The sequence below is a fragment of the Penicillium arizonense genome (genome assembly GCF_001773325.1).
Source record: "Penicillium arizonense strain CBS 141311 chromosome Unknown PENARI_contig017, whole genome shotgun sequence".
Taxonomy (NCBI): Eukaryota; Fungi; Ascomycota; class Eurotiomycetes; order Eurotiales; family Aspergillaceae; genus Penicillium; species Penicillium arizonense.
The window spans coordinates 548,387-575,340 of record NW_019173294.1 but is presented as its reverse complement, the minus strand read 5'-3'; the positions used below and the strand labels follow the sequence as shown (position 1 = coordinate 575,340).

Genomic DNA, 26,954 nt, shown 5'->3' with positions numbered 1-26,954 from the left:
AAGAGTGTTAGACGCTGCACGGTCAAAGCGAGAGTCCATTCAATCAATCCCAACTAGGAAGTAAGACGTCGGCACGTGACACCGCGTCTGTCTGGCACGCGCTTGAAGACTCGACCGTCAAGCAATGATGCTGCCAATCTATCCTTCCACCCTTGTTTTCTTTGCTATGATGAGCAATGGGGCACAATCCAGCGCTCACCCGCCAAACGGCAAACATGCGCTGGTGCCTTCAAAACACTTTTCGCAAGAATGATTTCCGGTTGGTTGACCATGTACCGGGTCGTACAAGAGGGCACGTCTGACCTCACTACTTATAGTCCTTTACAACGAGATGTGATTGTGGCCGTTATTGAAGGCCACGATGTCTTTCTGCAAGCATCGACTTCCTTCGGGAAAAGTTTATGCTACCAGCTTCCCGCAGTGTTAAAAGATTGGGGCTGTGAGTATTGCATTTTATATCATTCGGCGCTTCAAAGACATCAGACGGTGAACTGACTTTGACTACAGTAACAATTGTTGTGAGCCCGCTTCTGGCATTGATGGTGAGTAACTGTTTAAACTGCTCCAAGGTTGTTTTCAATCAACTAATTCTTGACAGGTTGATCAAGTTAACGCCTTGAAAGCTCTCGGCATATCTGTGGAAACAATAAACTCAAACACCCCACAGCCAGAGAAAAAGCGAGTACTACAAGACATGCTCTGCGGCCACCCCGGGACACGGCTTTTATACGTCACGCCAGAATTGTGCGCAACAGAGCATTTCCGCCGCCAACTACTAGTCGTCCACAAACAAGGACAGCTAATCCGAATTGCAATTGACGAAGCACATTGCATCAGTCAATGGGGGCACGACTTCCGCCCTGCATACAAAGAGCTGAGCTGGCTCAGAAAGAACCTCATCAATCCACCCGTACCTATAACCGCCGTGACTGCAACCGCCACACCCCGAGTTCGCTCAGATATCATCGACATCCTAGGACTAGACGTAACCCGCCTCAAACTCTTCAACACGCCATCGGCTCGACCAAATATCCATTACGAGGTCCGATACCTCGAAGACTTCGCCGATGACTACAGTGGCGCCGAAGACAGCCAGCTTTCAAACATCTTAAAATGGCTCAGAGCCATCCGCACGCGGCGAGAAGCCCGGCTCGGTGCCGAGGAAGTAGCACAGCTCCCACCGCTTTCAGGTATTGTGTACGTGGGAACGCGCGCCTTGGCCGAACATTTGGCAGCTCGACTATCCTCGGATGAGACGATCTCCGCAGTTCCATACCACGCCGGTCTCGAAGCAGAGAACCGGTCCCGGATACAAGAAAGGTGGAAAGCGCCACATCCTGTCCAGCCATCGGCAGAGGGTAAAAAGCCACCTACCTTCTCTATCATTGTGGCAACGAATGCCTTCGGCATGGGAATCGACAACCCGAACGTCCGCTTCGTCGTCCACTGGACACCACCGTCAAGTTTCGAGAGCTTTGTCCAGGAATCAGGCCGTGCAGGTCGGGACGGCTGTGCTGCTGCGTCTATTGTTTACTATGGTCTCCCTGAGCGGGACCGTGTGCAGAAATTCATATACCGTGACACTGAGCATCACCGTAGGAATGGCCTTGAAAACAGAGAGGCGAAGCTTGAAAGTTTTGGGAAGGTGATTCGATACTGTGAGAGTATAACTCGGTGTCGACATGAGCTTATTAAAGAGTTCTTTGGTGATTTCGAGCTGGAAGAACTGGGCTCGCAGTTGCCGCCTTCCACGCCTGCGCCTGCTGGCTCGACTTCGCCTTGTGATTTTGCTTGTGATTTCTGTAAGGAGGGTCGGGGCGGATTGTCCAAACGACGGTCAAAGATGGCATCTGAGACGGAAATGTCTCTCCTATACGCCGATTTCGGATGATCAGATTGGCTAGGATGGTCTTTTGTCCGGTAATATTTTAATTTCTCATCCGTTTCCATGTTATACATTTCATCGGTCTTGTTGTCACTGCATTTCTCGGGGCGTCGGTGGACATGTTTCTATGGGCATTCAGAAGAACGCAATAAAGGACTGCTAGGCACACCTCATCTAAGGCATCTGGTCAACAAAGAAACAATCTTGTATCCCAGCCTTGTTGAACGATCAGCAACCAGGTGAAAGTAACCAGAGCAGAGGGTCCAACGGCAACTGGCGAGACTGCTACTGTTAACATAATGTTCAGATCTACCCAGCATTAAACAATCAAAAATTACAACAGTGTTAGAGAGCACCAAAAGGCTAGAAGGGCTTCTTTAGCAAAAAATGCAAGGTTGAAATTCCATAAATCAGATCGCTCGTATCTTCCTCCCATTAGAACGACGAGAAATTGCTTTTTATTCGCCAATTAACATCAAATGAACTTAACTGCAACTATTTCGCAGAAGAGTAGCGCGGGCTACCTCAGTTTCTGGCTTACAGTCCAGGAGGCGGGGGGACCTGTTTCATATGTCAGTAAGGAGAGCTAGGATAGTCATTCTTTGGGGAACATACCGCGCTGTAGCCATTGCCTCCAGGAGGACCACCAGGAGGTGGGGGAGGGGGAGATCCCGATCCAGGAGGTGGTGGTGGAGCTTCGCCAGCAGGGGGAGGAGGCGGAGCGGCACCCTCCTGCGCCTGCTGTTGCTGTTGAGCGGCCATGTAGTACTGGTAGTACGCCACGTAATTCTGGTATCCACCGTAGGCTGCGTAAGGGTCGGCGCCGTAGTACTGGGCATATTGGGCACTGTAGTCGGCGCCAGGTGTTCCAGCAGCACCGGTGGAGGCAGGGGTTGCCTGTCCTGACGGGCTGGCAGAAGAGCTGTTCTGCTGGGACTGACGATTGTTGTAGCCACCGCCATATCCACCTCCACCACCGTGGTAGCGGTCGCCCCGGTCTCCGCCGCGATTACCGTATCCGCCGTAGTTGTGCTGGGGTGGGTTATCCTTGAAGCGCTGGTACTGCTCCTTGACATTGGCCAGGAGGTCTTCGCAAAGCTCCTTCGCCTGTTGCACATCGTTGGCATCAGGGCCCCTGTTATATAAACCGTCAGTTAATGCCCACGAGTAACGAAAAACAAGTTAAACCCACGCCACATGTAAGAACATGGCCTCGTCACTCTCACGGCCAGTGCTCGACTCAATGAACCCGGAGCCACGGCCCTTGATCTGAACTCGGCATCGGGTCTGTTGCTGAATGTGCTTCACGTAGGCACCGCCCTGACCAACGACCTGGGCACGCAGGTTGAAGCCGGGCACTGGCTCAAGGTCGATTGGAATGCGCTCATCGGGCCATTTGCGCTGTAGATAATTAGCAGGTCTTCTCTGGATATATCATGAGGCGACAGTCCCATACACGGCCATACTCATCCCGTTCAACCTGTTCGGGCTCCCGGCGACGGAATCGGCGTTCGTCGACTAGGTTTGGCAGTTCCTTCTGCATGAGGTCGTCAATAATAGCAACTGCCTTCTCAAGTCCATCCTTGTTGGTGCTGGTGACATGGAGATAAAGCGGGGGGTTCTATGTCACAGGAATTAGCAGCTGTTGGCCCACAATTGACAGCATCACTCACCGCGGCTGTGGCCATGTTCTTGTCCGGGTAGTAATTGCCGCGCGTGGTAACATCTTGAAAAATGGTGAGCGAGAACTTCTTTCGTATAGTATACAACATCATAGGAAGGCGTACCAGCGCCGGTTTCATCCTTAATCTATAAATCACGCGGCGGAGGTCAGCAGATGCAACAGAGGGTGGATGGGATGCTATGTTTTTAAGTGAAGGGTAAGCTTCATCCAATCACACAAGGAGGGGAACAGAAGTTCAATCATGAGGGACTCATGATATCCATCTCCTTTGAGAGGTATGGCTGGAATATCAGCAAGTGACAACGGGTGTATTTACCATCTTCTGAGTGGATCCCTTGGTCAGGGTGTAACGATTCCGCAGATCATTGATCTCGATATCCTTGATGTAATCGCCATCTGCGACGTAGATCTCAGCGTTCAACTTTGCTGCACCCTCTGTATTGGGCGATCCAGATTCATCAGCCGGGCCGCCTTCGGTCTATAACTAGGTGTTAGCAGTGACTTGAATCGTATAAGAGCGGACACGTAATCACCGAGCGGATAGGAGGGACATCGACATGCTGGATTCCTTTCTTAGCCTGCAGCTGCGCATTAATCTTGGCTGCCGCAGCCGCTATAAAGACCGAATGGTTAGCCGTGTGGTCTGGTTATGACAGCGGAGCAAGTGGCACATACCTGCTGCAGCGGCCGGATCCAATGCGGATGATTGCGCTGCACCTGCGCCAGGGCTGCGAGGCTCACCACTCAGTGGGCGACTCAATGGGCTGCGGGTTCTAGTTGATTCCGACTGTCGGTTCGAAGGAGATCGCGAGCGACGATCGAATCGGGAGCGTCGGGGCTCAGGCTCAGTCTGGTCGAAGCGCGAGCGTTTGGCTCGAGGTTCTTCTTCTGCCATCTTGAGAAGTACGTGAGGTGAGGAGAGCAGGGAAGTCGATCAGAGGAACCTTCGGAAGGCCCAGAACAATTGCGGGAAGGAGTTTTAGGAGCGGAGACACGCCGGGGTGGAAAGGCGAGACAATCAACGCAAATTTGCCGACTAAGCTTAGTTTTAAGTGGGATGGATTCGTGGGGTCAGCGCGACAAACAACTGATACTAAATGTTCCTCTCCTCAAAGCTACCTCGTTTACACTGCTTTGATCGTTTTGAAAATCAAGGTCACGTGAGTATATATATCACGTGAGTCTGATCCGCATACACTACACCGCTTTCGGACTAGGACCGCTTGAGTCAGCAGGCGGTCGCCGAGGTCGGCCGACCAAAAAGAATATACCGGGGCGAATCTGGAGTGATTCATCGCACAACCTCTTAGAACCCGATCACCCCATGGCTTTCAGGAGCCCATTGACGCTGTCCGCAGGGTCAGCGTCGCTGCTGTCCTCTGCGGCAGCTACCGCTCGGTCTCGTACCGCTGCTGCGCTGCCCCGATTCACCTCGATTCGTGCATCATCGAGCTCGACTTCAGCTCTTGCCTACAAGGCATTGCACCGTCGCTCTCCCCTACCCCTGCCGGTCTCCGATGCCTCCCCTCAATGGGATGCTCCCACTGCTGTCTCATCCATTCTCTATGAGACTCCCGTGCCTCCCAGCAACCCTCCCAAGCGGCACGTCCTGAACTGTCTCGTGCAGAACGAGCCCGGTGTGCTGTCCCGTGTGTCCGGAATTCTGGCTGCCCGTGGCTTCAACATTGACAGTTTAGTTGTTTGCAACACCGAGGTTGAGGACCTCTCGCGCATGACTATCGTCCTTCAGGGCCAGGACGGCGTCGTCGAGCAGGCTCGCCGCCAGTTGGACGACCTCGTCCCGGTCTGGGCTGTTCTGGACTACACCGACTCCGCTCTCGTCCAGCGTGAGTTGCTCCTTGCCAAGGTCTCCATCCTTGGCCCTGAGTTCTTCGAGGAGCTGCTCCAGCACCACCGCGAGATCACCACCTCGCCGGACTCGCTCGAAAGCCAGAAGCACCACCAGGATGCCCAGTCCGTTCAGCAATACCACCCCCGCCACCTTCCCCAGAGCCAGGCCCTGCGCCACAAGCACGAGCACTTGGATGCCATCACCCGCCTGACTCACCAGTTCGGCGGTAAGGTTCTGGACATCAGCACCAACAACTGCATTGTCGAGGTGTAAGTACCTTCCTCGCTGACTCATACATGCCGATCACCATTGACTCATTATTCTTAACAGCTCTGCTAAGCCTTCCCGTATCGATTCTTTCCTCAAGCTGATCGGACCCTTCGGTATCCTCGAGTCCACCCGGACCGGTCTGATGGCCCTTCCCCGCTCTCCTCTGTTTGAGCCCAACGAGGAGATCGAGAAGGATGCCGCCGACGTTGTCGATGCCAGCACCCTCCCCCCCGGCTAAGCTCTATATCTTCAATTCAAAAACATACACATACCCGAATAGGATTGAATTGGTTGCGTCCTTCTAGCTTTCCTGTGGAGTTGATATAATTTGAAAGCAAATGGTCTACCCATTATATATGTAACTTGTTTCAAATACTGTTTGCCTGCCATCTATCTCATTTATCCTAGTACTCGAAACTCAGTGTTCAATCTCCTAGACTTAAAACTGGCGGTGTAGAGCTATCCATCTGCCGTCGCCTGGGCCGAAGCCTAATACTCCACTCTGCATCTAATAGCTTCACCGGCATTCGTTGTTACCACCCACAGTGAAAGCAAGCCTGATACGTTATAGATAAGCATACTAGTTGAAGGGTGTGTTGTGCATCAGGTCAACTGTATTTCCCAAAGACCCTTCAAAAAATAATCATCCATCTTCCATTAAGCAAAGATATATACGTACACATACTCCACTCCAAATCCCACTACCAAACCAGCAGTAACGAGAAACAAACAAATGAAAAGAAAAGGCACCAAAACAAATAAAATAAAACATCTAAATTCTAACTTTAGCAGCAATCCCCTTCCCCCGATAAAGAACAACATCAACATAATTCCGAATCTGCACCCCGACCTTTGCAACAGCATCCATCTCCAACGACTGCCCAAGGGCCTTGCGCAAAGCGTCATACCCCACACCCCCGATATTAAGATCCACTGGTAAACGCGGAGTCTGGGATAGACCCGGTGGTACCTTGAAAGGGTCGTGGTTTTGGATTCGGCCGATTGGTTCGTTTTTCTCGTAGAATGCTGTTGCGTTGATTGAGGTTACTAGGATGTTTGTTTCTGTTAGTGGGGAGAAGAGGGTGAATTGTGCTGTTGAGGACCAGAGATAGAACTGTTTCGTGGAGATTGTTAGCTGCTCGATTCGTTTCTTTTTGGTTGTTGGTCATGTATTGGGAAATGGAATTATTGAAGGTGGGTGGATAGTACCGTTGCATCTTGAATAAAATGCGGTTTTTCGTCGTCGTCGTTGTCTGGGGAGCCTGGGGGGGATATAGGTGGGATTGGTACGGTGATGGCGAGGTTTGATAGGGCTTTGCCTAGATGTGGGAGAGATGGGATTGTATTCTTGTGAGGCTTTATGGTGATTGTCGTGTTTAACCCTGGGAATATATGAGTATACTGCATCACTGAACGAATCGGAATGACTAACCTGATATATAGGAAGAGAGTAACGTTCTTCCAGCATCCACGCCATCTGGCCCACTCGATTCTAACGGACACCATGAAAAGTCAATGGGCACGTAAGTATTGTTCCCAGGAGCAACAAATATATCGTGGGCAGTGATATGCGCCACAGCCGTGTCATTGTAGAGTATCAGAAAGTCGGCAAAAGGAACAGTAGCGGAGTAATTTGTCGGATTGGTGAAATTAACCTGCGTAGACACAACCATCGAAGATTCAGTCGTATCGCCTAATTGCAACGAGACCACGCGCGGATTGAAATGACCGAGCAAATCGCCGAAGGAAGCTATGACAATGTCAATGGCCAAAATTCGTTTGATTTATACTAGTATCTTCTAACTTATGAAAACGAAAACATACTCTTCACGGGAACTTTCCCTTCCGCGGGAATCCCGTGCACTGCAAAGCGGCCTAGGCCGGTTGAAACCTTTGTATCTACGGTGGCAGCGACCCGCAACACGATTGCTTCGTTACCGAACAACAGTGCTTGGATGACCTCGGCCAAGAGTCCGTCATTTGTGACCTGTAATGGCGCATCCTCTATGGAGAACTCCACGAGGAGTGCCGATGAGCCATCTTCGTCGCTGACGACTGTGGAGTTGGCGTCTTGCCATTTGTCGATGACCAACACGCCGAGCTTCTCGTCTTTATAGTAGACATCTGAAAGAGCGCGAACTTGCGGAACATCAACCTTGAAGTTCATCTCCTCTGGCAAGGCGATCAGGACCTTGACCAGGGCAGAGACTGTAGGCTGAGAGTCTGGGGAATCGGGGTCCGCAAAGGGGTCTGGAAGAGAGAAGTGTGTATCGGACATGGTGAAGTTCTTCACAAGGTTGTCCAATGCGTGTCCAGAGAATGGCAAAGGCACGGTCACGCTGCGCATCAGATCAACCATCCATGCTGGGGTGTTTGGTGATGGTGCCTCAGCCCCTCGAACATATATTGTTGTCTCGAGGCCCTGTACATAGTTGGAAACCAAGAAGTCCAGAGGGGACCCCTCGCCTCCTGGGCAGGTAGAGGTCAATTCATCAGGGAGATTCTGGATGAGACCATCAACACCGACTGGAGTTGGCTGGCCAGGGTGAACCTCGATTTCGGCCGTCTTCGCAGACGCAACGCGAATATAAGGATCCCCTGGTGAACAATTTGGCACTAAAATGTCAAATCCGAGAGCAGGAACGGTAAGGGCAATAGGAGAGTCAATCAAAGTCTCCAGTAGAACATCCACTGCCAGAGCTCCACTCTTCTCATCATGTACATTCAACTTGAGAATATCAATCTCTGGTAGAGCGGGGAAATCTTTCTCTGTAAAGAGGTCAGCTCAGAGTCAAACAGCAATTAACCAAAACAATATAGTAATATACCTTCGAAGATTATGTTATCTGTTAGCACCTGAGTTCCCAGGGCAATCAAGCCCGACTTGAGATGCAGCGTAGCCTTGCCCTTTACATTGAGGCGGCCCAATCTCCCTTCAATCCAATCAATAGCAATCGCATGAATTCCTCGGATATCACCCGCCTCCAAATCAGTAAGGAAATCCACATGGGTATGATGGCCGCTGCGAATGCTGAACTTGAGGGAGGGCACTGCTGCATGCCCAACAAGAACATTCCCATACTCCGGGAGGTAGACTTCAACATCCGACGGGCCAGTCTCAACCTCCTTGGCAATCCATGTTGCGAGTTGACCAAGGTTCCGAATCGACTTATTCTTCACACGACCCGAGTCCATCACGAAATCGCCCTGGACCCGAGCGCGAATGCCATCAGAGGTTGTCGAATCGATCGAGACGGCCGTTGGCTTGAACACTGCGGCTTGTTGCGCATACTCTTTCACGACTGCCGGAGCAGCAAAAGCGAGTACCAATATCGTCAGGACACTTGCTGTTAAAATAGCAAGTGAGATCACCGTCGGCCATCGTACGCGGCTCGGCTTCTTGGTGGGGCCGTCTTCATACCATGTTCGTGATGCGACTGAGGAGGACCGGGATATCCTTTGCTCGGTCCCGTAGATCGTCAATCCATCCTCACGGCGATGTAGAAGAGGTGTTGATTCTGTAGATAGTTCGAATGATGGCCTGGGCTGGTCGGTGGATGCCCTATCGGGAGATTGTTCGAGGGGGCTGGACTGCCCATCCAGCAGAGGCCGGCTTTCCTCGGCCATTGTGACCGGAGATGTAAGGAGTAAATAATGATAGTCTGGAGTCTAATGATCACAAAAGAGGAATACAAGGCAACGCAGGCGAGGTAAGTCAGGGCTGGGAGGCGAAAGCGATGACGATAAGCGATGATAACGGAATGTGGAGATGTGGACACCTTCGCGCCTGGATTGTCAGGCTACAAGGCTACAAGGCATCACCGCACATCCACCCGGGTTTTATTGAGTCATTGGCTATCTCTCTTCTTCAGGTCTCCCTTCCTGTTCCCTCTCCCCAAAATTCCCATATTCCTATCCTCCCATCATGGCTAGTGGTCTCACAGCTGCTGCCCGCTATGGGTCCCAAAGTGTAACTCAATTGGCCGGCTCTACCTCATTGCGTCGAACACTCCAGGCTAATGGACTCCGACGATTTGCCCACCAGACACCGACTACACTACCTACTTCTCCTTTCGCTCCCCGGCATTTGCTCTCTATCGCAGACCTGACCCCAACCGAATTCGCCACCCTGGTCCGCAATGCTGCGTCGCACAAACATGCCATCAAGTCCGGGTCCATCCCCGAAAGCCTCCTAGGATCCCTCTCCGGAAAGACCGTGGCCATGATGTTCAACAAGCGTAGCACTCGTACACGTGTATCAACAGAAGCTGCCACCGTCCAAATGGGCGGCCACCCCATGTTCCTGGGCAAGGACGACATCCAGCTTGGTGTCAACGAGTCTGTATATGATACGTCCGTTGTGATTTCGTCAATGGTGTCGTGCATTGTCGCGCGTGTTGCGAAGCACTCGGACGTTGCGGATCTGGCCCAGCATTCCACCGTGCCTGTGATCAACGCGCTGTGCGACTCCTTCCACCCACTCCAGATCATCGCCGACTTCCTCACTATCTACGAGTCCTTCCCCACCAAGGGGGGTCCGCTCTCCGGACTCGGCCTGGAGGGCCTGAAGATCGCCTGGGTTGGCGATGCAAACAACGTCCTCTTCGATTTGGCTATTGGTGCTACTAAGATGGGTGTGGATATGGCTGTCGCTACGCCTAAGGGCTACGAGATTCCCGCGGATATGCTTGACATCATCCAGGGCGCTGGACAGGGTGTGCCCAATGCTGGCAAGCTCACCCAGACCAATATCCCCGAAGAGGCTGTCAAGGACGCTGACATTCTGGTTACGGATACCTGGGTCTCAATGGGCCAAGAAGAGGAGGCCAAGAAGCGCATGAGGGCCTTCGAGGGCTTCCAGATCACTGCCGATCTGGCTAAGCGCGGCGGTGCCAAGGAGGGCTGGAAGTTCATGCACTGTCTACCCCGTCACCCAGAGGAGGTGAGCGACGAGGTCTTCTACAGCCCTCGCTCTCTGGTCTTCCCCGAAGCCGAAAACCGTCTGTGGGCGGCTATTGCGGCATTGGAGGGATTCGTTGTCAAGAAGGGTAAGATTGTGGAGTAAGGATTTAAGGATAAGTTATAATCCAATGTACATGTATATAACAATTTCGGACCCTCAAAAAAATAATCTTCTATATACACCCGACCAATGACAGATTTCATATTAGCGGACACAGCCTCGATAAGCGCTTATCGCTATCCGACTGCCCGTGGGGCTTCGGATGTTGCACGCCACCAAATGGCGGGGCATCCGAACTGATCAGCTCGGTTGCTCCGGGCTCCATGTACAATCCTACCGGCATCTAATTTGATATGCAGGTCCATGACTTTATAGTTGCACATTAATTAGATATAGAATTAATTAAAAAATAAAATCTACAACTTCCGTCCATATATCTACTGTGCAGTCTTCCATAGTTCAACATTGGACTTTCCGATATAACTCTGGGCTCGGAAATAACCATAATGCCAGTATAGGCGTCTATGTGCCCATAGGCCGGGAAATCCGGAGTAAAGACTCGGAAGTTTCATTGACGTTCATCACCCCACACTTGCTCCACGCTCCGAAAGGCCATTACCAAGCTAGCGGTTGATCGGAACGGCAATCCTGGAGGCGGGGGATGTCCCGATGGCCATACTTATAGCTTGCTCGTGAACTTATAACAACAGCTTATTTCCTCTACTTTGTGAATAAGATACCCTTCTCCATTTCCCCCTTATACCTATACCTTTCGCAATGGGATTCGAAAACAAGCGAGTAGCCATCGTCGGTGGTGGCCTGGGAGGCATGGCCTTCCTCAATGCAGCACTATACACCGGCCTGAAGAACGTCCAACTATACGAACAAGCGTCCCAATTCGGCGAAGTCGGCGCCGGCGTGAACATCACCTCCAACGCCAACCGCGTCCTGGACGCTTTCGGCCTACAAGAGAGCATGACCCGCAAGTCATCCCGCCAGCTCCCCTCCTACATGGAGTACCACAACTACAAGACGGGCGACTACGTGGGCCACATTGGAGAATTCTCCAAACCCCCAGCTCGCCTCCTGCACCGCGCCCATCTGCTCGACTCGCTGAAGGAACGTGTCCCCAAATCATGTCTGAACCTGGGCAAGCACCTAGCATCGGTGGACCGCAACACCACTGCCGGCTCAGCCCCGTACACCCTGCGGTTCCAGGATGGCAGCTCAGCTGATGCAGATATTGTAATCGGCTGCGACGGAATCAAGTCGAATGTGCGCCGGGATATGGGACTGGGCGATGATCCCAACTATTCGGGCCAGGTTGTGTACCGTGGTTTCGTCGACTATAAGGATCTGCCAGCTGAGACTGCGCAGCTGCTTCGCAAGACTGTCAACTTCCGTGGTCCTAAGCGCCATGTCTTAATCTTGCCTATTGGTAATAAGGAGACACAAACCGACCGTGCTGCTGTTATTGGTTTCATGTCTGAGCCTATCGAGGCTTGGGATACCGAGGGTTGGATGGCTCGTTCTGATATCGATAGTTTGCATGAGCATGTGCGTGAATGGTGTCCGGCGGTGCAGGATATTATTGCTGGTTTGCGGAAGGGCTCGCCCGATGGCAAGATGCTTAAGCAGGCTTTGTATGTGCGTGACCCGATTGATAAGTGGTACGAAATGAAGGAAGGTGGTCAGAAGGATGCTGGTATCATTCTGCTGGGTGATTCTGTTCACTCGACTCTTCCTCACCAAGGTAAGCCCGCTTTGTATCTGTTTCCTTGGGATATACACTAATATCATCTTAGGCCAAGGAACTTGCATGGCTATTGAGTCTGGTATCGCCCTAGCTACCGTCCTCCGCCACTGGAAGACGGACAACCTCGAGGATGCGTTCAAGTTCTACCAGGACCTGCGTAAGCCTCGGACGGACCGTGTTACCCAGACTAGCTACGAGGCTGGCAAGCTGGCTAGCTCGGACTCGCCTGATGAGATGGACAAGAGCTTCAACCCTGATGCTTTGATGGAACGTATGAAGTGGATTATGGAGTACAATGTTCTGGAAGACTTGCGCGTCAAGGGTGCCGATTATTTGGACTTCCAAGATTCGCGACTGTGAGTGGGTGCTCAGATATGTTGGGCTGTATATATTACATGGCTATTTTGTACAAATGAATGCATTTCTCTGGTCATCTTTCGCATGATCTATAAGTTACGAGTTCAAACAGTAACATACACACCGCTAGCCCTAACGATCGCGCCACCATCATATGATGAGTATACTTCTTCTGTGTCACTTTAGATAGTCATTCCACCTGAACTATTCTTATTAAATGCTAACTTGCTATAATTTATTTCACTCCACCTTTCTTATTTCTTTTTCTACAAATATTCTTTAATATAAAACAGTCGAATTGCCGGGCTCGGCTTTCACATGCCAACCAAACCGCACGTGCAGCAACTCCGCATTTTCCCCATCTTCGCCGTCTTTTCTCTTTTTCTCCATGCTGGACCCCATAATGGAGGTGAATATCGGACTCTGAACCATATCCAATGCTCCATGAATGCTAATAAACTATAGTTTACTACCACCTCGGGGGGCTTTCGCTCCCGGCGCTCATACCCCAACCTCAACCACGTCTCCCTAGCACCACTGACCCCACGATTCCCCATAGACGACGACACAGAGCCAACAGACTACTTCACCCACGAAAATGAATCCCCAACCAGCACCAACCACGAATACCCAGCCCCATCCTACCTATCCAGCATTTCAGTCCCAAGCACACCCCCAATCCTCTCCCACTCGCGCAGCAGCTCACATACCCGCCACACGCGCAGCAAAAGCTCAAACCGAACAGGCCCATCAAGCGACTCAAACCTCCACAGCCACGGCCTGTCAAATCCCCTCCACCACAGCACACAAAAGAAACCAGCAAGCACCTTTCCTGGGCGACGCCACTTTCCCGATACACCGCACACGCCCAACATAGACGCGGAATGGATGCTTCGTGCGGGGATAGCCTTGGCCTCGTCAACCCGCGAAGAAAAAGGCCAGAGCTGGCTCTCTAAACGCGAGAGCTCAACAAGCCTTGTCGAAATGCCCGATGACACGGCTATCAATAACCGCCACCACCACCGTACTAAATCAGGCGCCTCTTCTTCGCGCAAGTCCCGTTCCGGCGCTTCCACACCCGGAGGTGCCCTCTCCCGTCGCAGTTCCCGATCCCGTGGCGGAAGTCGACGCGGCAGTCGAGTCGGTCTGACAATGACTACTATCCCAGCCTCATCATCATCCCCGACAACAGCAGGGAAAATCCCCAGCTCGGGCCCCAGCACGGGCACAGGCACAGCAAGCCCCGAAATCCGCGGCCGGGGCAGATTAGAGCCCGATTTCGTAGACGAGCGTATCCGCGCCGAGATGGCTACATTACAACACCAACACCAACACCAACACCGGGCGTTTTCAGACGAAGACTCGGAACTCTGGGACGGTGAAGACGGTGGCGCCTCAGAGTCCGAATACGACTACGACTCCGACGAAACGCCTGATGACTTTGACGAAGCAGATCTGCAACAATTAACGCGCGAGCGCGGGTTCGGGCTTGGTGGTTGGATCGACCGCCTGGTTGAGTGGACGCTTTTCGGGGTTGAGGAGTGGCCCGCTCCTGTGCCTGATGCTGCGACTGCTGCTGCAGCGGCTTCGAGGATTGGGACTGCGGAGACGAGTACCACTGTTACTTTTGAGGATCCCGTTGTTCTGTCGACTGCGGAGGAGAGGGAGGCTGATGTGCTTTCGGTTGGGGATGGGGGATTGTCTGATGATGATGGGGAGGGTATCATTGCCTCTGTTGAGAAACCTGGGGTTAGGGGTGGGTGGGAGGATGCTGGGTGGTTATTCCGCGTTGTGAAGCAGGTATTGGTATGAATTATGAGAGATGTCTCGAAGAGATCTATAAATACGCTTTTATTTACTTTGAGTACTGTTTCTCTTCCTGTCTTAATTTCCCCAGATTGTTTATGAAGCGAAGCGAAGCTGGCTAATCTATACATACAGCCCAGCAATAATGATATAATCAAATGAAGCACTTTCTTTACTACTTCAGAACTCAGTCTTCGTTCTAGAAAGAAAAAAATGATTGGATTCAAATGCAACAAGCTAGCGTAAACAAGATGGACCAACCGACCACCCAAAACACATAAGAAAGCAAGTTGCACAAAGTAACAGGATCAGAGAGCACCGTAGACAAAAGGGTAGATGAGACATCTTTCTTTTATATGGTAGGACAGCGTCTTCAGCTGACAGAGCCGGAGCTGAAAAGCGCAAACGGATCCAGGGACGACAGACAGGTCGACCTATGGACCAGGACCGCTGCTTTGACAGACACGTATTCATCGAATTATGCAAGTGACAAGAGAACAAGAGGACAGGGACAGGGACAAGACAAGGCGAAATCAGAAATCAGAAATCAATGTTGAAATCCCAAAGTGCGAAACTGGCATGGCAACCAAAAGCATCCAATAAAGAGAGACAAGGAAGGAGAAGGACAGGAATGTAAGCGACTCCAGCGCGCCAGTTGATGTTGGAAGGAGAGGACGGGAGTTTGAATGAGGTACATAGTAGATGCGAAGAATGAGACAGAAAGAAAGAGAAGGAGGGGCTTGTGTGGGAATTCGGAATACGACAGAAGAAAGGAAAAGAGAAGAAAATGAAAGGGAAGCAGTACCGGAATCTGAGTGAGTTGATTGAAAATTTGGCAACAGTTAAAACACAGACAATTCCAGCCAAAAAAGAAAAAAAGAAAAAAAACAGACAAAAAGAAAGCTGTGATTGGATTCGCCTTGAGTAATATAACGCCATCTGAGACCATGTCGATTCTAAGGTCATGCAGCAGGTATCGTGATCGTGACATACGTCGAAAGGTGCGCGGTCGAAGGGGTATGGACCGTATTTCAAGCTCGAGCGTGAGCCGGCACGAATGGGAGAGGTGAAGCCGGGACGTAAGAGCGGTGCGTGTTGTAAAGGTGGTCGTTCATAGTAGGTCGGAGCGGGTTGGTTCATCACCACGGCCCAACCCTAACTGGAGTTCCCAGGCCGTATGTTCCCGAAAGAAGCTGGTCCCGTATGGACCCTATTTCGCCGCTGGATCCGTGGCTTGGTGTATCTGGTCCGTTCATCCATCCCAAGCTAAAGCCGAGTTCGTTGACTGCTCCCTGCAGCTTTCCTCCAGAGGTCTGGTTGTGCTTTGCCAGCTTTTGGTCCCAGCCGCCATACTGCAACTGGATGCCGCCGCCTCGTTTGGCTGCTTCCCTAATTACCAGAATCCATGCCTTGCAGATCTCGTCATAAGCGGAGTCTCGTTCGATGTTGTTTTGTGGCGAGCTCCAGCGAGGCAGGGCGTGGATGATGTCGGTTGCCCCCTCTAGGTAGCTCAGAGACGTGGATGCTTGGGATTCGTTCGGTGGGAGGAAGTTGGGAGTGAAATCACTCAGGGCGTCAAGGAGGTTCGTGAGTGGCTGTCGGACTCGGTTGTAGGCATAGTCCGACTCAGTGTTACCACCCAGCGGGAAGGATGACTGAAGGGCAGCCTGGTAGTTTCGAAGCACTTGGAGGGTTGAGGAAACATTCGGACGGGGAGAAGTGTGCACAACCTCGTCGGCGAGCTGAGGGTGACGCTCGCACATGGTTCGTACCACCGTCCTCAAAGCATCTGTGTCGAGGGTCTCTAGCAGACGGGGGAGAGACAAAGGGCGGCCTGAAACATTCGGTCGGGAACGTTTGATGTTACGGTAGTTGTGAGGAAGTTGGCGAGGAGTGAAGGCGGGAGAGTTGGTGGGCGAGGCAGACATGCGTCCATCATGATCGTTGCCATCGTCGTCGGCTTTCCGTTTACGGTTCGAATACGACGACGATGGTGTAGACACTGGCATCTTTGTTAGCCTCTCTCTTCGGGCCAGAGAACAAAATGTTGGAAAGGGATGTCTTACTCATACGGGAGGGAGAGAATCGGGGGTTCTCGTAGAAGTGAGGAGGGACAGGAGGTGTGGCCACCAGACTGTTCATGATGACAGCCTAATGGCAAAGAAGATGTAGTGGTCTCAACGAAGACCGAAGAAAAGAAAGACAAGGGCAGTCAAAAAGGATGCCCAAAGATGAGGTGGGGAGAGAAAGGTCGAGAAGAGAAGCGGTGGAGAAAAAGTAGGCGTTGCGGGCGGCAACGCAATCCCTCTGTGCAGCTTTCAAGGAGATTTGCCTCACTGTTAGTAATTACTATAATAAGTCGATATCAATATTAATGTGTTTCAGAAGATTCTTCGTTTTCTTTCTTTGACATGAACAAGCCAAATGGGCGAACTCCACTGTTTTCGGGCAAAGCTACAGTACCCGCATCATCTACATCTACTACGTCGTATGCTTGATGTGACATAAGTATGCATTTTGTTTCATACTAAAAAATTGAACAAGGGGATATCGTATCTACAAGTACAGAGATTGGGCAGCAACAATATCGCGACGGATTTTCGTCAGGGCCTCCTCGAACTTGCTCTCCAGGTCCTCGCTGCCCATCACCTTGGCAGCCTGTGCCATCTGCCGCAAACATTCTTCCAGCCGGCGGAAGACACGGATCAAGCTACCCTCGTAGACATCGGTCATTTTGCTGGTAATGAGTTAGTACATGGATAGTTAGATAGGACGGGAAATGCTTACCAGATATCGGCAAAGGATTTGCCCTGGGACCAATCGTAGACCACCTCCATCAGCTCCCACTTGAAGCTTGAAACATATTCATCCTCGTTCAAGGCCATCTTGGACTCCTGCGAAACCTTGGCGATTGTGCGAGCCTGTGCTTGGATCTCTCGGAGGGGCTTCGCCAGCTCATCCTTGGACAATGGAGGAACTTCCTTGACCTTCTCCTCAAACACGAAACAACTCATGATGGCCGCAATCTGCTCGGGAGTAAGGTTATTGAAGAAGCCGTTGAACAGCAGCTCGCTCAGCACCAGCTCGTCGCCAGAGCTAATCTCACAAGCGACCCGACCCTTCAGCTGAACGACTTCATCCTCATTGATAAATCCGACTCGACGAAGCACACGCTTGCGGTTCTTCAATTCCTCAAGTTGCATAATCTCCATGGCGTCGGAGATCCTCTTCTTGGCGTCCTTGATTTGTGTTCCCAAATCTACCTTCTCAGCATATTGCTCATAAAGTTCGGGCAACCGAGGTGAGTTGTGGAGAGGATTGCTCAGAAGACGAGAATCAAGAACCTCGATTTTCTGTACCTTGTTAGCAGCGTGAACCGTATATGTGAAACGCGGTCATCTCTTACCCGCAGCAGCTTCTTAAAGGATTCATCCTTGATGTGCATATTTTCGATAGGATCAAGCAGCGGAAGACCATCTGGGAAACGTCTCTGTATTTCGTTCACAGACTTCTTCACTCCGATGCGCGCGTCAGCCGCCTGAATGTCCTTGGGGAGGAAGATCCGAATATGGGAGATGTCATGAATGCAGCTCAGTACAACGGGCACAACTTCCATACGCTCCTTTTCTCCCTCCTTTGCGGGTTGGATACCGGACGGAATGTCTTGGTGAGACTTGGTGCCGATGGATGGCCCCTCGGCAAGCCTCAGAAGTACGTCGACAACGTACGATTGATGTGGGGTCAATGGCTCCTTCTCATTTTTTGCTTGTTTGCGTTGCGTTTGTTTGACCACGACACCCCATCCGAAATCTTGACCTTGGTGCTTGACACGAACAATTCGGCCGGGTGTAATGAAGGGTAGAGAATAGTTCGGGTGGCTGACAACCTCCTGGACATCCTCTGCGAGTGTGGCCAGGTGCTTCCGTAGGTCGTAGTATTCGCGAATGGTGCCCTCGTCTGAAATGACCATATTGGCTCGCTTTTCCTGCAAGTCCTGAAGCTCTTTTTCCAAGCCTGAAACGTTTCCACTGGTTTGGAACTGCTTGAAGCAACTCTCCAGCATGTAATCGGGCGAGATGCCTTCCACACGCAACAGATTGAGAATCATATTGTAGCCAAGGTGGAATGCGGAGTTGAGTCGGTCCTGTTCGCCGCGCACAATCTCTTTCGCTACGGCAGGGTCCATCTCCTCGCCAACCATCATGATCACGATACCGCGGTCATCGAGACCTCTTCGACCGGCACGTCCAGACATTTGAATAAACTCGGATGGGGTAACCCAGCGTTGGCTGGTACCATCGAACTTGCGAACGCTCGTGAATACCACAGTCTTTGCAGGCATGTTGAGACCAATGGAGAAAGTTTCAGTTGCGAACAGGGCTTTGATGAGACCCTCCTGGAACAGAATCTCGATGGTTTCCTTGAGAATCGGTAGCAAACCGGAGTGGTGAACACCGATACCTCTGCGCAAAAGGGGAAGAAGATTCGTGATTTGGGGCAATTTTCGGTCCTCTTCAGACAGCATTTCGATGGCGCTTTCAAAGACCTTGGTCACCATTTCCTTCTCGGAGTCATCGTTGAATGCCATTTTGGACATCTGCAAAGCGCCTTCTTCGCACTCACGCTTGCTGAAACTGAAAACAATGACAGGATTCAAAGATTTAAGCATGATCATCTTCACGATTTTGAAGATATCCGATGGGCCCTTGTTTCCACCCTTGTTCAAAGACTTATCCTTACCCTTTCCTTTGCGCTTGGCCAACGCGTCAGCGGGGTCATCGCCCTTCTTGTCGGAAATTGAGCTCATCGCTTTCTGGAAGTTCTCTTCACGGAATACTCCCTTCTCGTCGACAATAAGGTGCATTCCGTCTCCACCAGCGGGGAAGAAATAGTTCTGAAGCGGTGTCGGGCGGTAGTTGGTGTAAACGACGTGGCAGGGTTGGTTGTGCATCTTCACGATCCACTCGGCGAATTGCATGGCATTGGGAATAGTGGCAGACAGGAAAACGTAGCGGACCTTGTCGGGCAGGAGGATGAGTGTTTCTTCCCAGACAACACCGCGGGTTGGGTCTCGCAGGTAGTGAATTTCATCGAATATGACCCACTGGACTTCACGCATAATCTCAGAGCCGCGATACAACATGGAGCGCAGAATCTCAGTGGTCATGACGAGGCAGGTAGCGGTAGGGTTGATTGTCACATCACCAGTCATCAAACCACAATCACCAAACTCGGCTGCAAATTCACGGTATTTCTGGTTAGACAGTGCCTTGATCGGACTGGTGTAGATAACTCTCTGGTTCTGCTTCAAACTTTGCGCAATGGCATACTCGGCCACTACAGTCTTTCCTGCACTAGTATGGGCCGAAACCAGTACACTTTCCTCGCGCTGGATCGAGGCGACTGCAAGTTGTTGGAAAGGATCGAGTGTGAAGGAGTATTTCTTTGCTGGCTCTGCTGGCGGCTTGTGCTCAGAAAGAGGCACGTACGGGTAGTTCGGAGGAAATGCGACCTGATGGCGCACTTGGTGGGATACTGTCATTGACTCCTCTTCGCCTTTCAATTTGGCAAGCTCGACTTGTCCTTCAGTCTCAAAGGAATCCGCAAGTACTGGTGCGGGTTCATCGTCAAGTTTGGGTCGTTTCGCATCGGGTTGATCGTTCTCGCGGGCGGGTGCTTCGGCGTCTGCTGGCTTGGATTCTGTAACAGCTGCATCTGGCAAAACGGTATCCTCGTCCGGTTCAGTCTGGGCGTCTTCGGGTTTCTTGACGTCGCCATTCACCTGGCGTTTTTTGCTCTTGTCCTTCTTGGGACGTTTGGGGACAGCCTCGGACGGGGTTACCGCCTGAGGCTTGTCCTCAAAGACATCGAAGAGCTCATCCATCTCCAGCGAAATTGAAAGATCAACCACGGGAGTAGAATGAGCGATGTGATCGCGCTGCACTTTTTCTGGGTAGAGAAAATTGAAAGTTTCCAGATGAGGAAAGCGGTGGGACTGGCCCAAACGGCGCTAGTGTGTCTGTCACGTGACGTTGAACATCGCAAGGTGCGGAATGGGATGATCTCGTTTGGCTTCGTCCGTCCCTTTCCGATCGTCCACTCTCTCCTCTCTGTCTCTCAAGGTAGGCACCTCCTGGCGCAATTGGGCTTGTTGCAACAGCTCACAGCTGTTTTCTACGACAGATGTTCTCCTCCGCTATCCGGGCCAAGATGGCCACCTCCTTCGCTGCCCGTCGTGGCTTCTCCACCACTCGCACCCAGCTCGGTAGCCCCTACCACTACGCCGAGGGTCCTCGCACCAACATCCCTTTCAACCCTATGACCAAGCGCTTCTTCTGGAGATACTGGGCCTTCATGGGTTTGTTCACCCCGGACTTGTGCGCGGAGGCATGACTAACTCGGGCATCATCTAGTTACCGGATTCGGTTCTCCCTTCGCCATTGCTGGTGAGTTCTACTTCACCGTGACACTATCTTGCTTCGACCATGCGCTAATAGTCCTTTTCTTTAGTTTGGCAAACCTACAAGACCAAATAGATTGGTCTTGTACTTGCGACAGTCTGGAGGCCGAAAGCTCGGATTGGGGAAGCAATTGGATATCATGTACAAAGCTAGAGATTACTATTGACATTTCTGCGCCTCAATGCCTCCATTGTAACTGTGTAGACCCTAGAACTCGTAGCTCTAAAGACGTTGAAATGTGGATGAAGTCATTGGCTGAGCCGCTGTGGAAAATCAAAAAATCTCTGGGTCGGCGCGAGTTTGATATCAGTTCTCAACACACCCACTCTCCACGCTTCTTTTCAAGAGAGAGAGCGTCGCTAGTCGCTGAAACCTGCCTTCGCTCGCCTTTACGCGAAATTCCATACGTTTACCGCCCTGGTTGCTTCATGGCGGGGTAACAAAAGAAGCATAGAAAAAGTTACCCGTACCTGGAAAATGCGCAACTTGAGAAACGTCCGTCTCGCCGAGACACAGCTTGAGGGCGAGCTTCCTCTAACAGCAACTGCATGGGATACTTCATCCGACTCAGTGGTGTGCACCTTTGGCCCCGCTGAGAACAATGCAATCATCGAAGTGAGGCGAAAGCGCCCCGAGATCACCTCAACAGACCCTCTCAGCCCGGAGGCATTCGAATGCATTGCGTCTTGGGATGCCCCATGCCCTCTACCAGACCTGACATGTGACCGTGTACTCTCTCTGCATTACTTTGCGGACAATATGACTGCTTGTCTGGTGCTGGAGGGAGGTGATATCGTGGTTGTCCGCGAAGAACCTCTTCCTGGTGAAGATAAGATTGAAATCGTCGGTTCAGTCGACGTGGGCATCACAGCTGCTGCATGGTCTCCGGATGAAGAGCTCCTAGCTCTCACCACCAGAGCTCATACTTTCCTCTATATGACCAGAGAGTTTGAGAATGTGGCCGATATTACATTTACCTCCAGTGACATGCACGCTTCGCAGCATGTGTCAGTAGGATGGGGTAAGAAAGAGACTCAGTTCCAAGGAAAGAGAGCTAAGGCTCTTCGAGACCCGACTGTGCCCGAGAAGATCGACCAAGGAATCCTGAGCAGCCACGACGATGGTCGCACTACGATCACCTGGCGAGGGGACGGAGCATATGTCGCCGTGAACAGCATCGAGGCTGGTACTCGCCGCGCCATCAGAGTGTACTCAAGAGAGGGTACTCTGGACAGTGTGAGCGAGCCGGTTGATGGACTCGAGGGCGCTCTCAGCTGGCGGCCGTCCGGTAGTCTTATTGCTGGAATCCAACGACTTGATGACCGTATAGATGTGGTATTTTTCGAACGAAATGGACTGCGCCACGGCGAGTTTTCTCTCCGTATATCCGATAAGGAGACAAAGCCATGGACTTCTCGTATCCATCTTGCATGGAACGTCGATTCGACTGTTCTTGCTGTCAAGTTCCAAGATCGCATCCAATTTTGGACAACGGGGAATTACCATTGGTATTTGAAGCAAGAGATCCCGATAGTTGTTGATCCCTCCTCCTCGCTTCCATTCTCTTTCGAATGGCACCAAGAGAAGGCACTTCGATTCGTTGCTGGTTCTTCAGACTGTATCCTTGATGCGGACTATGTGTTTGATATCAGCCACGGATCTACCTCTATTCCGGATGATGTGGGCGCTGTTGCCGTCCTTGACGGGCAGAATCTTAAACTGACCCCATTGCGATTGGCTGGTGTTCCACCCCCAATGGCGCATAATGAGCTAGCTTTGGATTCTAACGCTATTGATGTTGCATTCAGCAAGTCGGGCACTCGCATTGCTGTTCTAATGAACAACAGTTTCGCAATCTACAATTGGTCCCTGAAAAGTCGGCCCGTTCCTGTTCCGATTCTTGAGTCGAGCTATCCTCTACCGGATGATCCTTCCAGTCGACCCAGACAGATTGCCTTTTTGAATGATACTGAGGTCTTTGTGCTCCGAAGTAATGGACCAAATGCTAGCCGCATTGAACGGACTATATTGGAACGCCAGACGACCGAAGCTGTGTATGAGGCTGCAGACTCCGAGCAGCTGTCATCGATCTTCGCGGGAATTGGACATGAAGCTCTATGGTTTTCACATGCGTCTCAACCTGGCCGTCCTGTTAGCTACTCGAGCATCGAAATGTCATTAAATAACCCCGATATTGTCCCTTGGGGCGACAGTCCCAATGTTGATAGTCACTGGGCTCGTGCTGTCTCCATCTCCGAGAGCGAGGTAAGATTTTGTTTCTTGGGATTTGGACAAGATTGCTAACTCACCTAGCGCATCTTGATCACAATGTCAAGAACTGGTGGCCTGTATGCGAACAAGCGAGTCCTGGCGAGGAACTGCACATCTTTCCTCGTGACACCGTCTCATCTATTGTTCACCACGTCTCAGCATCTGTTGAAGTTTGTTCATCTTAACCACGTGGAAGGTAAGATCCGGTAGTCTTGACTATTTCCATTGTAAAATCTAACATAGACTTGAAGATATGGAAATTCCAGAGGACACACCCGAAATCGATGAGCGGTGCAGAAGTATCGAACGCGGCTCTCGTTTGGTTTCCGTGATGCCGTCGATCTTTGCTGTTGTGCTCCAAGCTCCCCGTGGAAATATTGAAACCATTTTCCCCCGTGCCTTGGTGCTGGCCGGAATCCGTACGTTTATTGACCAGAAGAAGTACCGCTCTGCATTTATGGCATGCCGAAGCCAGATGGTCGATCTAAACATCCTTCACGACTATGCCCCTGCGCAGTTTTTGGCAAATATCCCACTATTCATTGATCAAGTCAAGAAGATCGATTATATCGATGACTTCTTGTCACGCTTGCAGTATGTGGACACCCAGATGAGTTTGACCGAACCCTTTTTGCTAACTTTTACGCAGGGAAGAGGATGTTTCACAGACACTCTATAAAGACACGCTGAAGATTTCCAAGAATGAGTCTGCGGCTGTCGCTCAACCGGATGCTCCACCAGCTCCTTCATTGCCAAAGTCGGCCAGAAAGGAAAGCAAAATCAACCAAATCTGTGACGCGTTCCTGGCGACTCTCCAAGCGCGCGTCGATACCAACTTGCAGAATGTCATTACAGCCCATGTTTGCAAATCCCCACCCGACCTAGAGGCTGGTCTAGGACTTGCTGCGGGTCTGAGAAAACGAAACCCCAAGCAGGCTGAAGATGCCATTGAGCACATGTGTTTCTTGACAGATGCACACCGACTTTACTCTCACGCCCTGGGAATATACGACCTTGAGCTTACTCTCTTGGTTGCTCAGCAGGCACAGATGGATCCTCGCGAGTATCTTCCTTTCCTCCGTAAATTGCAGCAGCTCCCAGAGACTCGGCGTCAATTCGAGATCGACAACCATCTCAGCCGCTTTGGAAAGGCTCTGAAGCATCTGTACGCTTTGAACGCCCATGATGAAATTCGCGCATATGTCGTCAGACATGTCTTGTACAAAGATGCCCTCGAGCTCTACAAGTATCAAGCAGAGCAACTACGTGAGATCACCGAGCTCTATGCCGACCATCTCCAAGATCAGAACCAATACAAAGACGCGGCAATTGGTAAGTGACCTTCTGGTATCCAGAACAAGGCACGATACTAATCTCAATACAGCGTACGAATCTCTTGAACTTTACGAGAGTGCCTACAAGTGCTACAACCTGGCCCACAAGTGGCGCGAGTCATTGTACTGTGCCATGATGGCATCTCTTTCCGAGGAGGACCTGACCGCCCACATCAACAACCTTGCTACAACCCTGATCGATGAGAACAAAGACTACGTTTCAGCAGCCACAATCTATGCCGAGCACCTGCGCGACTTTGTCACAGCCGCACGGCTCCTCTGCCGGGGCTCAAAATTCGCCGATGCCGCTCGTCTTCTCACACTGAACGGCAAGCAGAATCTAGTCGCCGAGATTGTCGACTCCGGTCTGGCCGAAGCAATGGGCAACATGACCGACCTGCTAGCCGACTGCAGATCCCAGCTCAACGCCCAAGTCCCGCGCCTCCGCGAACTCCGCCAGCTGCGTGCTGCCGACCCGCTCGCCTTCTTCGGTGGTGATCCCACAGGAGGTGACGCAGGCGTGGACATTCCTGACAACGTCTCCCTGGCCCCAACAGATGCATCGACGCTGGCTGGCCGCTCCATGTTCACTCGATACACAGGCAACACTGGGAAGACTGGCAAGACTGGCATGACCCGATACACCTCGAAAACCCGCAGACGTGAAGAGCGCAAGCGGGCCCGTGGTAAGAAAGGCACCGTTTACGAGGAGGAGTACCTGGTCAACAGTATCCGACGACTCATGGAACGGGTCAACTCGAGCGTGGCAGAGACCGAAACCCTTGTCGATGCGCTTTTGCGTCGTGGCATGCGCGAGCGCGCTGCTGCAGTTGAGAAGGCGCTGCTGGAAGTCTCGACTATGTGTGCAGAGTGCCGAGACGAGGTCTTTGAGGTCCCTGTCGTCGAGAAGAAGAAGAATGAGGACGAGGATGATGAGGAGAATCCCGATGAGCCTCATATCCCGCCTATTTATGGTGGTAGAGGCTCCGGAGTCTTAGCGGAAAGCATTGCTATTGTTCAGGGTGGTGGTTCCGCTCGCGTGAAGGAGATCCCTATCGTCAAGGAAATGAAGAAATCTTCTTTGCTGGCTTGAAGCAGTCAGTGAGGATAGCTCATAGCATTAACATATTTCCATCATTAAAATAAAAAGTTGCTTCGATTCTCAGCCATATAACATCGTCATATAAACTCGGAGGATACGCCCAGGAACAACCGAGATTCTACTCCCTGCTGGGATACTCTAGTGCAAGCAAGATCGAGGAATATTCAGCCTTGGGCACAGGGCTCCGTTTGAAAGATACCTGTTCCCATGGAACGTCTCTATTTCAGTCGACCTGGCATATAAGCAGAACGTCACTCGGAATCAATCAAAATATGTGCTCTACCAATCCCCGATAGCCTTCAAGGAGGTGGTAGTCTATGTCCAAGGGATGTCCATGCCTTGTGTGTCACGAGTCATACCTGGTTATCAGCACAGGAATGAAAGATCCTTCGTTGCAGCCTGTCATCGATATTATCCCCCATGTCCCTCTTTGTCGGGGAGGTCCAGTCTTGACCATGACTCACTGGGTGTACACCACTATAATGAAGTGCTGCCAGCAATGAACCAGATGGCATCTCTCAGTCTACGGGAATCAACACATACTAGTCTTTATAATCCGTGAATCCGAAACTAAGTGTGGAATAAAGACTGCGGGCCTGGAATTATAATCAATAAGCGGGAATTAGTATGTAGGTCGAGATTGTGAGTTTTCGTGTTTTGAGTGTCTATAGAGGGATCTTCCTTTACCCTTGTGGGAACTAACGTTATAAGTTAGTGGATATAAAACATGTCTAGTCCTAATAAAAGTTTCTAGAATGGAAAAGAGAGGCTGATTATCATCATTGACTATGTACAGCGTGCTACTCATGAGATACAATGGGCCGGGGGGAAACTTCACATGTCCATGTCTTCTGGGTTGCTTTCTATCCTTGAAGATATTGTGCTTATGATAATCAAATCCCGGCCATATGTCAAATACATGTTGAGACCTCGAGTAGTAAATCAGTTTCCCAATGTGAGTCGAGGATAATATACATGCCCAAGATATGGAACATATAATGTTGCGTCCTGTCAGTAACTCAAATTCGCAGAGAGAATGTCCCCAAGGTAGCATCAGGTCTATGTCACACGAAGAACCAATGACGAAGTACATAGTAGCAAGGCCATATCTATTCATTACGAATTACGGGGTATATCCTAGCTAAAACAAGCAGTAACTTATAGCGCAGCTAACTTGAGAAAGTGGTACAACAGACACGACTCTTTCCCACAA

The 26,954-nt window shown here is 51.1% G+C and overlaps 11 protein-coding genes across 11 annotated transcripts; 7 read left to right on the top strand and 4 right to left on the bottom strand.

Moving 5' to 3' along the window:
• Positions 1-176: 176 nt before the first annotated feature.
• Positions 177-1,891, top strand: PENARI_c017G12378 (putative RecQ family helicase RecQ; the record flags this gene model as incomplete). The annotated part of the gene is made up of 4 exons (XM_022634459.1): positions 177-259; positions 318-439; positions 508-542; positions 599-1,891. 4 exons carry the CDS (start codon positions 177-179, stop codon positions 1,889-1,891), a joined length of 1,533 nt encoding a protein of 510 aa, XP_022485850.1.
• A 531-nt stretch (positions 1,892-2,422) lies between these two features.
• PENARI_c017G03531 (KH domain-containing protein) lies at positions 2,423-4,464 on the bottom strand (the record flags this gene model as incomplete). Its single annotated transcript, XM_022634292.1, has 9 exons — positions 2,423-2,446; positions 2,501-3,020; positions 3,078-3,286; positions 3,342-3,506; positions 3,559-3,611; positions 3,673-3,694; positions 3,886-4,047; positions 4,103-4,182; positions 4,245-4,464. The coding sequence occupies 9 exons, from the start codon at positions 4,462-4,464 to the stop codon at positions 2,423-2,425; spliced, it is 1,455 nt and encodes a 484-aa protein (XP_022485682.1).
• A 429-nt stretch (positions 4,465-4,893) lies between these two features.
• Positions 4,894-5,929, top strand: PENARI_c017G01853 (acetolactate synthase regulatory subunit; the record flags this gene model as incomplete). Its single annotated transcript, XM_022634255.1, has 2 exons — positions 4,894-5,690; positions 5,752-5,929. The coding sequence occupies 2 exons, from the start codon at positions 4,894-4,896 to the stop codon at positions 5,927-5,929; spliced, it is 975 nt and encodes a 324-aa protein (XP_022485765.1).
• A 534-nt stretch (positions 5,930-6,463) lies between these two features.
• PENARI_c017G10282 (uncharacterized protein) lies at positions 6,464-9,318 on the bottom strand (the record flags this gene model as incomplete). Its single annotated transcript, XM_022634410.1, has 5 exons — positions 6,464-6,805; positions 6,901-7,073; positions 7,124-7,441; positions 7,516-8,460; positions 8,520-9,318. 5 exons carry the CDS (start codon positions 9,316-9,318, stop codon positions 6,464-6,466), a joined length of 2,577 nt encoding a protein of 858 aa, XP_022485920.1.
• A 298-nt stretch (positions 9,319-9,616) lies between these two features.
• Positions 9,617-10,756, top strand: argB (ornithine carbamoyltransferase; the record flags this gene model as incomplete). The annotated part of the gene is made up of 1 exon (XM_022634412.1): positions 9,617-10,756. The coding sequence occupies one exon, from the start codon at positions 9,617-9,619 to the stop codon at positions 10,754-10,756; it is 1,140 nt and encodes a 379-aa protein (XP_022485786.1).
• Positions 10,757-11,431: 675 nt separating this feature from the next.
• On the top strand, positions 11,432-12,770 carry PENARI_c017G02088 (uncharacterized protein; the record flags this gene model as incomplete). Its single annotated transcript, XM_022634260.1, has 2 exons — positions 11,432-12,407; positions 12,460-12,770. The coding sequence occupies 2 exons, from the start codon at positions 11,432-11,434 to the stop codon at positions 12,768-12,770; spliced, it is 1,287 nt and encodes a 428-aa protein (XP_022485730.1).
• A 385-nt stretch (positions 12,771-13,155) lies between these two features.
• PENARI_c017G07050 (DUF3984 domain-containing protein) lies at positions 13,156-14,579 on the top strand (the record flags this gene model as incomplete). The annotated part of the gene is made up of 2 exons (XM_022634353.1): positions 13,156-13,176; positions 13,233-14,579. 2 exons carry the CDS (start codon positions 13,156-13,158, stop codon positions 14,577-14,579), a joined length of 1,368 nt encoding a protein of 455 aa, XP_022485914.1.
• Positions 14,580-15,712: 1,133 nt separating this feature from the next.
• PENARI_c017G04940 (cut8/STS1 family protein) lies at positions 15,713-16,715 on the bottom strand (the record flags this gene model as incomplete). The annotated part of the gene is made up of 2 exons (XM_022634318.1): positions 15,713-16,575; positions 16,640-16,715. The coding sequence occupies 2 exons, from the start codon at positions 16,713-16,715 to the stop codon at positions 15,713-15,715; spliced, it is 939 nt and encodes a 312-aa protein (XP_022485891.1).
• A 414-nt stretch (positions 16,716-17,129) lies between these two features.
• On the bottom strand, positions 17,130-20,457 carry PENARI_c017G12461 (ATP-dependent RNA helicase MTR4; the record flags this gene model as incomplete). The annotated part of the gene is made up of 3 exons (XM_022634460.1): positions 17,130-17,310; positions 17,361-17,926; positions 17,980-20,457. 3 exons carry the CDS (start codon positions 20,455-20,457, stop codon positions 17,130-17,132), a joined length of 3,225 nt encoding a protein of 1,074 aa, XP_022485801.1.
• Positions 20,458-20,783: 326 nt separating this feature from the next.
• On the top strand, positions 20,784-21,109 carry PENARI_c017G00936 (cytochrome c oxidase VIIc family protein; the record flags this gene model as incomplete). Its single annotated transcript, XM_022634237.1, has 3 exons — positions 20,784-20,931; positions 20,987-21,019; positions 21,084-21,109. 3 exons carry the CDS (start codon positions 20,784-20,786, stop codon positions 21,107-21,109), a joined length of 207 nt encoding a protein of 68 aa, XP_022485806.1.
• A 402-nt stretch (positions 21,110-21,511) lies between these two features.
• Positions 21,512-25,732, top strand: PENARI_c017G07064 (Elongator subunit IKI3; the record flags this gene model as incomplete). The annotated part of the gene is made up of 5 exons (XM_022634355.1): positions 21,512-23,299; positions 23,348-23,501; positions 23,557-23,899; positions 23,955-24,637; positions 24,690-25,732. The coding sequence occupies 5 exons, from the start codon at positions 21,512-21,514 to the stop codon at positions 25,730-25,732; spliced, it is 4,011 nt and encodes a 1,336-aa protein (XP_022485879.1).
• Between the last annotated feature and the right edge of the window lie 1,222 nt (positions 25,733-26,954).